The 16645-nt window shown below is 42.0% G+C and overlaps 1 protein-coding gene across 2 annotated transcripts in view; it reads left to right on the forward strand.

Moving 5' to 3' along the window:
• SSBP2 (single stranded DNA binding protein 2) overlaps positions 1-13419 on the forward strand; it is a 134929-nt gene extending 121510 nt beyond the window's left edge. For both annotated transcript variants that reach the window (XM_069002153.1, XM_069002154.1), the window contains one exon: positions 1068-13419. In XM_069002153.1, coding sequence (XP_068858254.1) covers positions 1068-1097 — 30 coding nt within the window. In that variant the 3' untranslated portion in view covers positions 1098-13419. The remainder of the gene's footprint in view (positions 1-1067) is intronic.
• The last annotated feature ends 3226 nt before the right edge of the window (positions 13420-16645 follow it).

Raw genomic sequence — 16645 nt, forward strand, 5'->3', positions numbered from 1 at the left:
CCTGAGACCGTGGTTTGACTTCTTTCCCAAAGTGATCCCCCAGATACCCTGGCTCAGATACAGGAAATTACTTGAGCAGGTGCTTTGCCTTAAGCCTTGGAGCTGGTAGTCAGACCTGTGTAGTTTACGTGAGGGGGAAGAGCCATCTAAAATGTTTTTTCTATGTGCTTAGACACTTGGAAATGGCCAGCTTGGAGCTCAAGACTTGGCAGGATATTTATGGCACGTGTGGTTTTGCACAGGCAAATTTATATTTCCTTTTTCTTCTGTCAAATTTCAACAAGCTGCTCTTCCTGCATTTGAACATCTTCCTCTGGTTAGAGGATTTTAGGCCAAATTAGGTGTTTTCTGCAGTCCACAGTTTTCAATTTAAGAACAAATTAAGTTTATAGATGTGCATTTCTTCTAGGCATTGTGGTGTCCCATTGATTACTTTAATGAAGCACTGCTAACCTGAGGGTAGCTGTAGCTTGGGTACAGGCTGCAGTTCAGTTTGTGTCACTGCAATAGTGTGATGAGGTCATTGGATTTTTGGTTCACATAAAGGAGACTGACCACTGGTCCCTGATTCAGCTTGCCCCCCTAAAATTTCTAACACAAAATAGTACAGACCAAAAGCCTAATTTAATCACAGTCTATATCTTTGCTCCTTTCTTCCCATAAAGTAATAAAAAAACTCTCCAAAATCTTCCTGTGGTTCAGCTACCCATGAGTGCAGCCAGTCTACCTGAGACTAGGCACCTGCCCAGGTAAATTCCCCAGTAGCCAGCATTGGCCAGGAAAGGGTGTGGAAAGCCTCAGTGAGGTATTGGTTCATCACAGCACCCAGGTAACACCAAAACAGCCCTTAGGAATTGCCTTTGTCAGCAGTAGCCATATTTTTGCATGAGGGAAGCACAACAGAAGTTCTGAGGACACAAACTGAACTACAGCCCCCGCAGAGGCTCCAGCACAAATTCAGGAGGGAGCTGAAGGAGCCCTGAACCCATTGCTGCGGTCCAGGCGTGGATGTCGCTACCTGGGGTGGGGAGTAAATGTTTGTTAAAATGTGGATTCCTCTTTTCCAGTACTCCCCTAGCATGACAATGAGTGTGTGACCCGTTCACAAGTGTTGCCGTGAAGACCACAGTGAGTTGGCCCTCTCCAGAGAGCTACCGCAGAAGAAAATGATTCGTCCCAGTGTACAGTTTAACTAAAGGATCTCAGACACAATCAGACCCACCTGTTTTCTTTTCCTACCATCTCCCCCGTTTTGTCAAAAAGTGGGTCCCAAACATGCTTGAGACAACTGTAAAGAGTGGCATGAGAGAAGTGCCCGAGGTGGAGCTGCAAGCGCCTGTCTGTGTGTGTACATGTGTGGGTCGGCGTGGGGTGTGTGTGTGACACAAAGCACACACACACAATCACACAGACCCCAGGACATTGTAAAATAGTATCACATGACATCTTACGTAGCAATCAGAAGTAGGGACTTTTATTCCATTTCTTTTTTTTTTTTTTTCACGTTTACATTTTAATTATTAAAATTTGCTTTCCCTCTCCCCTCCTGAACTGTTTTATGTTGCATATATCACTGCTTTATAAGTTATTTTTTAAGTTGAACTCAAAGGATAAATTCTTTTGATTTTGTTAGTGTCTGCCATTATGGATAGGAATAAAATTGCTTATACGAGCTTTCATTAACTTTTGTTTGATACCAGCTACCCTGTGAATCATAAATTGTACTGTCTCAAGAAATAGAAGAAAGCTCATCTTAATTTTTTGGAGAAATTTAATAACTTCCACCTAGTTTGGGGATTTTTTTTGATACTTTGCCTTTAAGAGAAAAAAAATAAGCACTGAAGGTTATTTTTCTTCTTTAACTGAAGCCTAATATCTGCAATACCTATTTTAAATGGAAGCCTGAATTTGATACAAGCTTCTCAGTTTATATAGAGTACTATAAGGTTACTGTAAGTGAGCTCCAATTGCTATAGAATCTAGCAATAAAGTGTCAGGGCTTCTCCTGCCCTTGGAATTGAGTTTTCTATTTAGCATGGTCTTCTGTAGGGGTGGTAGTTAGTGGAAATACAGTAGAGTCCTTATCACCAAAACATTTCCTAACAACTTACAATTATGTTTCCTGTTTTCAGTGATTCTCAAACAAATATGAGCAAATATGATCTATGTTCCTAATTATAACCAGGATATCCCAAGCCCATTTAGAAAATCAGGTCATCCTGCTGCTTGGGTGTGTGTTATCTACCATATCTGCCAGAATTAATTCCCCCAAAACTTTCCAGTCAGCAGCCTTTTTTTTTTTTTTGAGCCAAAATGCCACAGTAAACTTTTTATGACTACTAGCCTTGTGAGGGTGTTACCTTTTGCCATGCAGAGAAGAGGAGCAAAGGTCTGGGGGGCCCTTTTATAAGGAGGACAGACAGGTATGAGAGCTGGGGACAGAATGCAGAAAAAGGCCTAAAGGAAACGCTTCTGGAAGCATTCCCATTTCTCTTCAGGCAGAGCTCTGAAACCAAGATTATGGTACATTTACTTAGATTTTCAGCTCCCCCAAGAAAAATAAGTTTTCAGTTTGTAGTGATACAAAGGCTGATGATCAGCAGTGCAGGCACAAAGTGGCTCAGCAGAAATTCGTGCCACAGCAAATTCCTGTCCTTGGACTTAAATCTAGAAGAGCCACTTGCAGAGGAGGAGCAGTTCTGGGATGTGACATGTCCACTTGAAAGGGGATTTTTTTTTGAGGAGCTTGTGATAAAGTAACATATGTGATGGGCTTGTAATGGTAGCTGAATGTAACGGGATGTGTAAGGAATACTGCAATCTCCTAACTCGTTATTTCCATATATTATATGTGTATAATATATGGAAATAAAAAGATTTAACACTTTGCTCTCCTGTTGGGCCTATTCAAAGATGAAAGTCTCAGAGGATTAAAATTATGTTGAAGTATCAAAGATTTTGGTAGCATTACTTTTTATTAAGAACTATTTGATTAGATGTAAACATAACCTAGGTAGTCATTATATGGTTTTGTAGACTGTATTCCCATCGATTAAGAAGGTCACATTCATTTGCCTGTCTTTGGAAAACACTTTGTTGCTGTCTCCAAAGATGCTGGCAGACCCTGCTATTAGCTTGAGTCACAAACACAAAATCAGGTGTAATTTCCTCAGACCCTTTGCTGTTGTCACTAACACCACTGGGGTGGCCCCAGTACACCCAGAGTCCAGGTGTCCTTGCAGCCTGTGTTTGCCACCTGTATTATCTGTGGTAGCCTTCCAGGGATCCAAGGACTCTTTGTGGCCCAGTTCCAGTCAGATGATGTCACTGCTTATGGACTAAGGTAGATGGGAAGAGTGCATCAAGTGCCAAGGCCCATTCCCCAGGTCAGTGAGCTGTCAGGCACCTTGGAAGGATGGAAGTCTGACCATTAAATCTGTGCAAGGAATTGCTGACACAGATTGGATGTCATTATCAAAAATGTTATCCTCATTTTTATACAAGACCATAACATCCTTTCAGCACGTAATTCAGTCACTGTATCCTGCATTTCTCATTTTCATACCCACAAAGCCTCACAGGCAGCAGCTGATGTCACTAATGCTTTGTCCAAGCCTTTACCCAGCCTCATCCAGGCTTTGGAGAGGCCAGGTTCTGCAGCTGAACCATTAGAAAACAATCTTAAGTGCTAATCACTCAACTTCAAAATTACACCTTTGGATTATTTTTTTATTAATATGCACAGGGCTTTTTGCTTGTTCATTTTTCTTTCTTTTGCTTAAAAATCCTGGTAGGATTTTCATGGTATCAGGAGCATCAATATGGGAAGAAAGACTATGCCCAAGCGTTTTTTGCTCCCACTTACATTTCTTATGCTCCAGATACCAGGAGCAATGTAACTGCTGTTTGGTTCTGTCCTTATGCAACAGCATTGTTGATGATGTCAGAATTTGTCCAGCTCTGTGAGGAATTTTGTTTTAAGTAGTGTGGGATAGATCCGTTCACACTAGGTTTTTAGACAGATCTTGCTCTTTAGTATAGAAATAAATAGATGGTGATTCTGTAAATGGGTCTTTCCGGCAAGGTTGGAGTAAGCCTTCTTAAAAGCAGAAGTGATTAAATCTTAGAGTAGCAGAAATGAAGAATAAGGGATTTCTTATGCTGTAAGAACTCTTGCAAATATCCTGGCTTTGTAGAAATTAGCTGAAACTAGATTCACTTGTGAACTTCACAATGAAACCAGGGTCTTACCTGCTGCTCAAACCTATGGAAAGAGTGTTCAGATCCAGATTTTTTTCCATGTCACCCAGATTTTATCACCATGTCTAAGTCTTGTAGGCAAGAACAGGGGTTGGAGCAAGGAAGAAGCTGTCCGAATCATAAAGCCACATAAACCATGTGGCCTGGCATGCATTAGCAAAACACCTGGATATTTGCATGTAGGGACTAAGTTATTTTCTTAATTACTGGAAAATGAGGAAAAACTGCAGTTGCACTCCCTCCCCGCCAAAAACTTCCATTTTTTATTTGGAAGCCCTCTGGTGGCAGAGCCCCAGCCACCCAACAGGTCACGTGTTCAGTGACAGTAACAACGCTCAGCCTGTTCCCCATAATGGAGGATTAAATGTTCCATGTCCCAGGACATCCAGCTGTTCCTTTCCTTTCCAACAGGAATACTCAGTGAGAGATATATAGGCTAATCATTTATTTTAAATAATTCCAGTTGGGAAAAAGTGAGTGGAAGCTTCCTTCTTTAAGGATGCATCAAAGGACAGCTTCTTCAACTGCCTAAAACCAACTGAATTTTCCTGTTCTGTGGCTAACATATGCAATACTGCATGTGCAAATGATTTGGAAATAGATTTAAGGAGGGACTAGCTGTTACAATATTTAGTGTTGATTACTTTATTCAAAAGGACTTTTCAGCTGATACATGCTGCACAGATTTCTATTTCTGTATCAGTTAAGTATTTTGTGTTTTCCCCTGTTCCTAGTGAGCTCTGATCCATTGTTGTTCTTATGTTGTTCTTACGGTGCCTAAGTATGAACTGGATTCTTCAGAAATTGACATTTGCATTTCAAGAACATAAAATATACCTTAATAATGTAAAAAGTAGAGGTAAATTTGCTTCTTCTGTAATTCACTATAAGTGGTGATATAACTGTGGGTCCTGTCCCAGACACACTTGGGTTTGCTCAGGCCTTAAGGATGGGAATGCTGACAAAGTGCATCTTTCAAATAAACCCCTAAAAGCTATTTCAACACTGACATCGCACATTGAGGAGCCAATTCATGATTCAGTGATCCAAAACAATTGTAAAAATTCAGAGATAAATTAGTTACATTTCAGTTTTACTGTATGCAGTTCTCTCTGCTTTTCAGATATTATTGGCACAATCCTATAAACTGCTGCTTGTGCCACTTCTGCTGAAACTTTGATGAAACCACTCACACAAGGTCATTTTTTGGATAGGATTCCACCTTAGTCTGAGTCAAATACATACCTTACCTGTGGTGTGACATTATTTGGCAGATGTAAAAACTGAGTATATAGAGCAAAACACAGAGGGTCTGTTGAAATTACTGAAACTATGTTGCAACCTGAGAAATGAGAAAAGATAATTTAAAATACTGCTTTGCGCTCCTGTATAGTGTCTACATATTGGAAACAAATTACAGTACCAAATCTAGAAAAAATAAATAGGTCATCTGCTCAGCACATGATAATTCTGATCCTGCCAACAGCTTCACCTTGGTTTGAAATTGAGCCTGCACATAGTTAATTTTAAACAGATCTAAGAACACAGGTAGTATCCTTCAGGAAAGTAAAAAAGTAGGACTGTAATAATCTAAACCCATGCTTGAACATGGAGAGTCTAGAGCTCAAATTAAGTCTTTTCTAAGCAGACGTTATTTGACAGGTTTTACCAGTGCAGGAGCATGTTTATGTATCAATAGTACTGACATGCGGAACAGATTTGGCTTTCTTCTGTTTCTTACTTTATTAGAGCTTTGTTCACTATTACATGAACTATTTCTGTGACTTTGTTCTTCCATCTTGTTTTCAATTGTGCGGCCATAGTTTCCCTCAACACAGCCAACAGCTTTGCAGTTTTAGTCCAAACTTCTGTTTGGTCGCTGTTCTTCATTTAAGCTTAAAATGTGTAAGAAAACCTCTCATGTAATGGGAACACTTGCCATAAAAATGTATAAAGGTTTTCTTGGGTACATGTTTTCAAATTTAATAAATGCAGTTTTCGGTTATAATTTGAAATGGTCACTTTCTAGCCACTATTTCAGTTTTGTGTGAAAAAGAAATGGAGAGAGAAAAAGAAAATCTCCTTGATTTTTTCTTTATTTGAATTCAGCATTGTAAATATTTGCTGAAAGACATGATTTTGGGGGAAATCAGATCAAAAAGAGATTTGCTGCCTAGTTGCTATAAATAATACAGCTGGACTTCATGTTGGAAGCTCCTTCCACATCCCCAAAAGTGTACTGCTTGACATCGTCTGATTTGTGTGACCTTGTACAAAGCCTGAATCACAAATAGGGGTTTAATTTGCCTGATGAGTGTTTTCAGTGTGTCTCGTGGATGATTCAGGGTTCTGTGGTCTTGGAAGAGTGGTCGAGCAGGCTTGTTCCCAGGTCAGGTGGCTCAGGACTGGGTAATTATCCACCAGAAACAAGGTGTTAGTTCGCTACCTCGCTGTTCTCTTGAGAACTTGCACAACTCTTCTTGCCGTTAGGTTCTGGGGATCCTTTTAAGATTTTACAATGCTGAGACAAGAGGCTGAATTTTGCTAAGAGAAAATTCTGGCAGTTTTTCGCATTAGTTGTAGGGAAACAGCACAAAGCATGGGGATTTAGAAAGGTGATGTGTTTTCAATGCCCTGGGTGAACTAGGAAATAGACTGTACAACCTAGGAGTTTGAGCTGTTACAGAGATACTGAAATCATCAGTAATTGCTTTTGATGGGAATATATATTGCTGTGGAACAACTGCTCTGATCCTTGAGGAGTCAAATTGTCGGCTGGATGAACTGGATATTTTAGGCTTTATTTCTGTTGTTTTAATCTGCATGTTTTACCCTCTTTCACTTGGACTTCCCCATTAAATGTACTGTGCCAGATCTTTGCACAAAAATAAGAGCATTTTGCCCAACAAACTTGCAGGAAGTTGTTCACATCTGTAACTAGAGCCCTGCCGTAGAGAGTTTATTTCATTTGAGAGAAATAGAGCATAACACCAGATAAGGAGTGGCACTGCAGCATCCCGAGAGTTCTCACTGCTCCAAATCAGGAAAGTTAGCATCCCACATGCTCGCAAATTAGATGAGATGGTTCCTAACAATGATAGAAAATAGCTTGAAAAAAAAGCTGATTCTTGTCATGCAGACTGGAGGAAAGTAAAATCCTAAATACAGGATATATTTAATTGAGGTAGAAATTTACTGAAGCTCTCTGTAACAGAAGCAAGGAGCACATCCAGTGGTTTAGTGGGAAAGCAAAGTGGTGCTACCAAATTATTGTCAATAAACATAACATCCAAAAGCAGGTACAAGCTATTTCCATTTTCATTTTTCGAGTCTCTTTTATTTTTTCTGATTATGTTGTAGTTTTGATTTGATTTGCATTTACATTAATGGATAAGGAAGAGAACACAAGTTCCTAAAGTAGGACTGGAATGAATTAGGGCTGGAATCAGAGACATGGAAGAGTGATGTGAGTAAAGCTGGAGTTTTCCATTAGTTAAAAATCAAGTGAATTTTTATACTACTATTTTTCCAGGACAAAAAAACATCCATACAATAAACTTTGGCTCTGTCATGGCTGTTTGAGAAGTGTGAATACAATTGCTGTGTGTGCTTGGAGACCAGTTTTGAGGCTTTTGGTTTTTGGGGTTTTTTTTTTGCAAGTATCCCCTTGGAGTACATCTATTTTGTGCATGTTTGGCTAAAACCACAAAAAACAAACCACATTTTTTTAATGGATTGGTGTACACACATCTGGTTCTGGTGGGAAGAGGAGGAAGATTTGATAGCTGGTGGGTTAGCATATTTATGTGAATTACTGACAGCATTGGTAAACTATTGTCAACTTTGTTCACATTGCACAAGATTCTCTGTGTTGTCTACTGCTGGTGTTATAACCTGGGTGATCCATGCATATCCTGTAAATTCCTGTAGGTTTTGTGTAAGAAATTTTGTCACCACTGCTTGCTACTGTAAATTCTTGTTTTGAAGCAACAGGTGGCATTTGACTGTACAGCCATGTGTATTATATACTGCAACAGTCCTTGTTCTGTCCTCTGAACTCGCTGTCCACATAGAGTTGAAGCTCTGTTAAGCACGCTTAGTGGTTTCAGAATTTATTTCAAACAGCAGATCTATAAGCCATTTACAGGAATATTCAATGTAATGTAAGAGATTTCAACCCAGTTCATATCCTTGTCTGAGAGCTTCGGGTTGGATTGGAGCAGGCAGCTGCAGGTTTTGTGGCATCCCAGGTGCCTGTGCCTGCTCCCCTGAGATGTGTCACACCTGTGCAGGTGTCCCCTGGCAAAGGGGTGCCCCAGGCACAGCACCTGGGCAGGCTGCTGCTTTACAAAGATGTGTGACCTGGTGTCTCTTTTATTCCCCGAACACTGCACCAGTGCCAAGACAGAAGCCCATCTCTAAGGGCATACAGGAGGCTGCCCAGCGCTGCCTGGCGATTGTGGCCTCATCCCCACCCACTGCAGGCTTTACCTGAGGTGGTGTTTTAAGGAGATTTGAACTCTCTGTCTCTACCGAGAGAGAAAAATAACCTGAATTCTGGGACTCTGGATTCTTTTTTACAGTATTTTATGATATACAACAAAGATCTGAAAATGTCTGTGTTCTTTGCTGGTTTCTGACATCAAAAGTTCAAGTCCTGTCTAGTCTGAATGGCAATGATGGGAAAACTGAAGAAGCTTGGAAAGTTGAAGGGGATTCTTACTTCGATTATTTTAAATTCTGTGTTTCTATTGATAGTTTAATCAAATGACTAGGCTAATCTTTAGAATCAAGGCAGTCTTAATGACTTCGCACCTTCACCCTTTCATGTAAGACTTTGAGAACTTGCAATAAGCGTTCCTCATGCTTACAGTCCGATTTGTACATAAATTCCCTGTATTTCTAAGATCAAAAAATATTTCTAGTTACTTCTGCCCTTTACAGAGAGCAACAGGGCAATCCCAGTCCCATAATCCCAAGTATTTGTAGGTGTATTTTAGACAAAGAATGACTTTCAACATCATAAATAAAACTAACATTCAGTGTTCCAGTTTCTGGAAGTAAAGAAAACCTCAGTAATTTTGCAAACCAGCAAGAATGAAACTTGTCTATATAAATATTAATGTAGAAAGTGCATGCAAAACTTGATACTGCCTCTGACCTTAATCATTACTATTGATACTATTGGGGATCTCACAAATGTGTGTTTCAGAACGCTGTATTTCTTCTCAGTGTGTGCTTCATCCTCATTACCAACAGCTCCTGCAGAGAGCCAGCCCATGCCGTAGCCAAGGCATGGGGATGCAGAACTGCACAGCACCATGAATACATGGACATGTGTGCGTGTTGTGTTAGGATGAGTAACCACTGCAGCTGCAAACCCCTCCAGACCTTGTGTGTAACTCTCCAGGGCAGCCTCTGGGATGTTTTGGGAGGGCTGCAGTCCCTGTGGACGAGAGCTGCCCAGCAGCACTCCCAGACCAAGTGGCTCCAGGTCTTGCTCTGGGGGATCATCATGAACTCAAGCCTCACTGTTTAATGTGTGACAAGCTCCTTGCCAGACTGTGAGCTGCAAAGGCACGGATGGTGTGGGTCACTGACCCAAAGCGTGTCCGGCTTGGAACCTCAGGCAGGGCTGTGACAGACTGGATTGTCATGGTGATACTGTGCCACCACATCAGACTTGTTTCCGCTCCATGCTGTGGCCTGATTCATCCTGCCCTAATTTCAGCTGCCTAAAAATTACCAGCCTGGGTCTTGTGTGTAAGGCAGAGGAGGGACACGAGTGGAGATGCCTCTGGAAGATTGCATTATGGCATCAGTTGCCCTCACCACTGATGAATGGCCGGAATTAGGTGGGATGAATCCAAGTGTTTACAATTGGCTTCTCACACCTCTACACAAAAGTGTATTTATTTGAACTTGGAAGGGGCAAAAATAATGCAGCTCCTTTGAGCCTGAATCCAAGTGACTTACAGATGACTTTCTGAATTCAATCTCAAACATGAGACTTCTGCCCTGTAGTGCTATTTTCTTTATTTCTCCTTTGATTTTAATGAACAGCTATAGCTTGAGCTTGCAACTTGTTGGAACATTTCTAGAGGGATTAGCCCTGCCTCACCTTTATTTGTTAAGTGGGCTTCCTCGTTACCTGCACTGATTTTCATTGCAAGCAACACATGAAGAAACCATTGCATAGATCAGTCAACACCAGCAACAGCATATGCAGCTTTTAAATTCAGCTGTGGGCTTGTAACTAAGGAATTCATGTTCATACTTTCCAGGTGTGGCTACAGATTCCTTTCCAGAGAGTTTTAAGGAATAAATCTAGGAGGTTCTGACTGAGGACTGTGAGAATACATGTAGTAATGGCAGTTGATGATAGGTTTTATTGGGGGAAACTTGCGATAAATGTGTTGGGATTTAATGTGCTGGTTTGGAGATGAGGGAACATCCCATGTCAAATAGAGCAGAGGTTGCAGGCAGCGTTACTGTGGGTTAGGAGAGCTGCTTCCAGCAGGCTCCTCCTCTAGTTCCCCTTGATACCTTCCTCCATTACCTGCCAGTACGAAATCCTGACAGCAGTTGTGCCAGTTCTTGCTGCGAGCTGAGGAAAGCTCAAGAGTAAAAACTCAAATGTTGTAGCTGCACCTTTCACCTTCATCAAGTGTCCACATTCTTAGAGCTGGGCTGGGACAGCAGTCGCCTCCACAGTTGCCCTGTAACTTCATCACACAAAAGTGGGGGTCACTTTTTATGAGCTTAACAGAAGCAGTATTGATCCATTCACTTTATTTCCTAAGTTGTGAGTCATTTGCTGTTGGAAATTTTACGCATCTTGTGTAGCTATGAATGGAAAAATTGAGATTTGTTTCTTATGATGAGCTGGTACAACTCCTGCTCTGCTGTTCCATATTTCTGAATGCTGAAGTTAACCAAAAGGCTACCTTTATAGATTTATCTCAGCCTCAACTCTGCATGAAAATGGGTGTGAATTTCCAGTTGCTGTTCCTGGTTTCTCTGTGAATTCTGAGCCAAAGGTAAAGCAGTGGGAAAGATTGTTGTGGCAGCCGCTCACTGACAGCTTTTCAGATGCTTAAAGCCATTCTGTCTGTCATCTGACAGTGTTCCAGTGCTCTCACTGGGTCACCATGTTGTTGTCAGCCAGTGCAGGAAAGGTGGATGAGCTCACCACCCGGGAAGAGTAGAAATGTAGCAAGTAATGAGCTGTGTTCTCCAACAGTCCTTTATTTGTAGAGCTTCACTTTCAATTAACATTTGTACCTTCAGTTGTTATTGTACCGTTCACTATCTTGAGGTGGTATGAGCAGAAATATATGAATATATATAATTTACCAGAAATATAGGCTTGTATTGTGCCTTTGTAATTCTCTTCAGCTTCAGTATATGTACGCTACGAGCAGACGAACTTCCTCCCTCTTTTGGGGTGTTCTTTACTGCACCAGTAGCTGATGGCTTCATTAATACTGGCTCTTTTAGTCTTCTGGGGCTAACATTTCAGTTTTTCTGAGTGAAAATGCCATAGTGCCCTCAGCAGACATAAGCACAATGACATAAACTGCAGTGCATGCTGTCTCTTAGCTTCTCTCTACACGTGCTTGCATGTTGGAAAATCTGAAGAGCTGCTGTATAAATTGCTACATTATTTACCCAATACAGGTGGTTTTCTGCATCCCTTTTTTGCTCAAAACTCCTATTAACTCAGAAGTTAGTGATGGCTCGAAGGGGGTTTTGGAAGCACAAAGGATGCAGGGAGCAACTCTTCAGTAGTTTACAGGCTGCTATAAATGTCTTTTCAGCAACGAAATGTAGCATTTTAGCAGTAATTTCCTAGTGAAAACACTGAGCGTGCTTATCACTTAAGATTTTAAGAAAAGAAGTGTCAGACTGTGTAATTGTATCTCATATAATTTTGACACAACCAGTTTTATCTACGTGTTCATGTTATACCAACCAACACAGACCTGAAAGGTGACAGCCATGTTTTTGTTACACAAGAAGTCACAGTTTTCCAGAGGTTCTGCTTTGATTTTTTGTTTCTTTACCACATTTTCACTGCAGAGGTATTTTTCTATATATTTACCTGAGGCTTCCTTTCACCAACCAAAAGAATCTGTAGCCCTCTGCACTGTGAAAGGCAAAGCCCTGTGGAGAGACACGGGCTTCGCACTTGCCCAGCAAATTAGCAGAAATTTCACCCAAGCCATAAAAGCCTCTTATGTTAATCTCTGTTTATGTAATTAAAGCAATTAGGGATAGGAGCTTCAGGAATAATGAGGTCTCTCTATCCTCCATTTACTCTCTCTGTGCTTCATAGGGATTTAAGGGTTCTTTTTTCAAGGCTCAGCTGTGTCTCTTCAAACCAGTGCAGTCTAAGCATCGTGTGAGATGCAGTTTATGGAGATAGCATTGGAGCGTGAAAGATTTACTTCTGGTAGCAAGGAAAATCATGTGTCCCTGTGGACATGGACACTTGCAAACAAGTCTGATACCAAGAACTAAAACAAATACATTCAAGATGGTACCAGTACATCAGACTCTGTTCTACAGTGGGGTTTTTAGCTTTTGTCATTTGTATTTTATTTTGTGAAAAAAGGAGTTGGGGGGATCTCAGATCACATGGGGAATATTAGAAGTATATCACTCAACAATCATTTTATAAAGTCTAACTTCAAAATGCACTATGATTTATTATTACAAAAGTATATTTTCTTCTGTTTGCCGACATGGTGGTTCCATTTTGTGATAAGTTAAACTCAGCAGTTAATTTGTTGCACTGCCTGGCTGCATGAATTCATCCAGTGTACATACGTACCTGTGCAGCATTACTTTTGGGGTTTGTATTTGAATTTGCAGTATTGATTATTATTTTTGTATTTTACTTTGCCTCTGTTATTGGAATTGTAGTAAACATAATTTATACATATGATTTTACAACTGTTTTGCAACTGAAAAGTCTCCTTTAAATTGTAAAGTTTTATTGATGGATACTCATTAAAATGGTATAAGAATTATATTAACAATTGTTTTGTGTTTTGATGCTCTCTGTACATAAATATATGTCTATTTATCTGTTTAATGGTGCTTGTGTCTTGCAATTTTGGATACATTTTAGAATAAAGTTTCATTTTACAAGAAGTAGTTGTATTTTCACAAGCTGTGTCCCAAAATAACCCCACAACCAAACACCTTTTTTCCATAAATAACTAGGACTATGAAAGAAGCATACATAAAACATTTATAACTTCAGGCAGTAATACGTTTGTTTCTAGAACAAAGAAGTATGCTGTCTACAGAAATGCACAGCTCTATACTGCAGTTGATTTACTGCAGTAGCTGACATCTGTATTTAAAGTGTTACCAAAACGATGCATTTTGGAACACTTCTTGCTAGCTCTAAGGGCTTTACTTTACAGAAGATTTATTCACATCTAAGACTGCACTTGTCTTTTATTAACTGGAAAAGATGCACAAAGGTGCTTCCGCAAAGGCTGTCTTAGACCCAGCTACCTTGGTGGTGATGCCACAGGTGCTGCTGAAGCTGTGCCACAGAAAGTACTTTTCAAGTGGGAAACCATTGAAAAGCACAGATCTCCTCTCTGAACTGGGGCCACCAGTGTAATTTCTCTTTTCCAGCAGTGAAAGGAGAACAGTACAACTTGGCAGGTATTACCTGAGCACCAAAAGCTGTAAAACACTCTATTAGTCCAGTGGAGACTGTGTAAGAAACTACAGGAGTCAGCTTCAGTGGTTCCTTTGCAGTCCATTATGCTCCTTTATTTTCCATGTCCTTTAGCTGGAGAGCAGAAGAAATGCAGCTTGTGAAAGCAGAGAATTGTTTGGGAAAGCTCAGTTTAGGGTGTGAGTTCCCTGGCCTCACTGCCCAGGTGTGCCTGCACAGTGCCCAGAGCAGGGGAAGCCACAGGCACTGCTCATTTGGATCCCTGTTCACCAAAGGACACCCCTTGAATGACATCCTTCCCTGAAGGCCAGGAGCTGTGCACAGCTCAGAGGTGTGATTTTGAAACACCAGCTTTCTTTCTCTTTCCCCTCACCCCAGGCACGTGCTCCCCCCAACACCGCAGGTTTTTCATGTGAGCAGATTTTGATTTTTCTTTGCCCCCCTGTGATTCCAGCGGCTTTGCTGCTCCTCATCTCACAGCTAACAAGAGATCTGTAACAGGCCAGGCACCCAATCACTGGAATTGTGTTAACAGAGGTGCAGAAAGCCACCCGTGGAAGAGCAACAAATCAGCATTATCTTAGAGAATGCCTGAGCATGACTAGGTAAACCTGAAAACAAATTTACAAATTACTGGCCTAGGCAGGCAAAACATAAGTGAAGGGGGTTTTTTTAATAGGAAAATGTTCAGTTCTGTTTACAGACTCTTTCTTCTAACATCTAGGACCCACAGTGTGAGAAACTGATAATCTGAGTTCTTGTCATCTGGACTGAGCAGTTGAGGAAGGAGGAAACACTGGGTGCAAACCTTTTACAGACCCTGTTCGGGTAGCAAGACCAAGGTGTCTCACTGCCACGACAGTCTGTTTCTTCCCTTCACAGAAGCCAAAGAGGGAGAGAGATACCAGTAAATTTTTAATTTTTTTTTTCTGAAGCAACAGAACAAAAATAAATGTAGGGAATAGCACAACATTCTGATTTTCAGAGCCAGGATCTCCTGAAATGTAACAAATGAGGTAATACAGCCATGGTGTTGCTTGATAAAAAGAGTACGTGCATAGAAACAGAGATAGTGCTATAGCAGTTCAGTGATAGACCGTGTGGGAAGAGAATCCCTACTGCACTGAGAAACTCTGTCTTGGTTAAAATTCAAATTTTCCTGGCTGTTGTAGGTTAAAGCTGGATCTTTAACAATGTTTAAATGAACAAGTGTTGACGATATAAACTCGTGAATGTATGTTTCTGAGAAATACGGGAAGCCCTCTCTGGAATAGTAACTACCGAGAGGCAAGGTTGTAAGGAAGGGCTACAGAAAACAGTCTTGCTGCTGTATTGAAACCATGCAGCACCGTAGTCAAATACAAGCCTTGCAGTCTTACCTGAAAACCATTTACAGTTTATACCCTCTGCTACATTGCAGTAACACATCTGCCTCACCAGCAGCTGATAAGCCCAGGCACTGAGCACCTCCAAACTGGTTGAGCCTTCAGTAGCAATAACACTGTATCTATGGCAGTAGTAAAACTTTGACCCTCCTGACAGTTCAGAAGTGATTGGTCTGCTCTTCCTCAGCAGTGCTTGTATTTTCACAGCATGCAGGAACAGCAATATCCTTACCAGCTGTGTGATAAGGAGGAGGTAAGAGAATGAGTTCTCTGTGAGCTCTCCAGCTGTTGGCTCCTGCAGGAATATGTTACCAGGGCCGTGGCCACGCAGGTGGGAATCAAAACATCTGTGCTGGAAGTGCCAGCGGTTGCACTGCCTCTGGAGATGGGAATATGTCTACTCTGGACACATCTGCTGGGCTGTCAAGTTGGTGACAACATGAGAGAGCAAGATTCCAGAAGAGAAATAAAAGTGAGAGTATGAGCCAGACTTGAGACATTTCAGTGACAGTGGACAAACCAAACCTAGCCGTGCCTAGTGCCAGGCTGTGAGGTGATCTTGGGAGTCCTGGGGCAGGAGTGGACAGAACATCTAGTCCATGGTGCCCTGTACACACCAGCACCCCCTTCATTGGAGCTGTTCATCTTGGAGAGGTGAGAGCCGGAGAGAGACTTTGTACCAGGGTATGCAGTGGCAGAACAAAGGGGGAATGGCTTCAGACTGAGATAGTAGGTGAAGATGGGATATTGGGAAGGAATTGTTCCCTGGCAGGGTGGGCAGGCCCTGGCACAGGGTGCCCAGAGCAGCTGGGGCTGCCCCTGGATCCCTGGCAGTGCCCAAGGCCAGGCTGGACATTGGGGCTGGAGCAGCCTGGGACAGTGGGAGGTGTCCCTGCCCATGGCAGGGGTGGCACTGGGGGGGCTTTAAGACCCAAACCATTCCATGATTCCCCTCAGCACTGGCACCCCATCCTCTCATCCCAAACATCTCCCTACTCTCATCTCTTTTCCCTCACCCCTGCTACTGCCATCCCCTCAGCCCCAGACACTCCTTTTCCCTCATCCCCAGGCACCCTCTTCCCTTCGGCACCTCACCCCCTTCCCCACATCCTCACATGCCCTTTCTCATCATTCCAGGCCCTCCTTTCCCCTCAGCCCCACCCCCCTCCTCCCTTCATCCCAGGTACCCCTGTATCCCTCAGCCCGGCACCCCTTTGCCCTCAGAGCCGGCTCCGTTTCCCCTCAGCCCGTCCCGCCTCCGCGGGAGGCCGGCGGAGGCGGTTCGGCCGCATGGCGC

Source organism: Aphelocoma coerulescens, assembly GCF_041296385.1.
Source record: "Aphelocoma coerulescens isolate FSJ_1873_10779 chromosome Z unlocalized genomic scaffold, UR_Acoe_1.0 ChrZ, whole genome shotgun sequence".
NCBI classification, from domain to species: domain Eukaryota; kingdom Metazoa; phylum Chordata; class Aves; order Passeriformes; family Corvidae; genus Aphelocoma; species Aphelocoma coerulescens.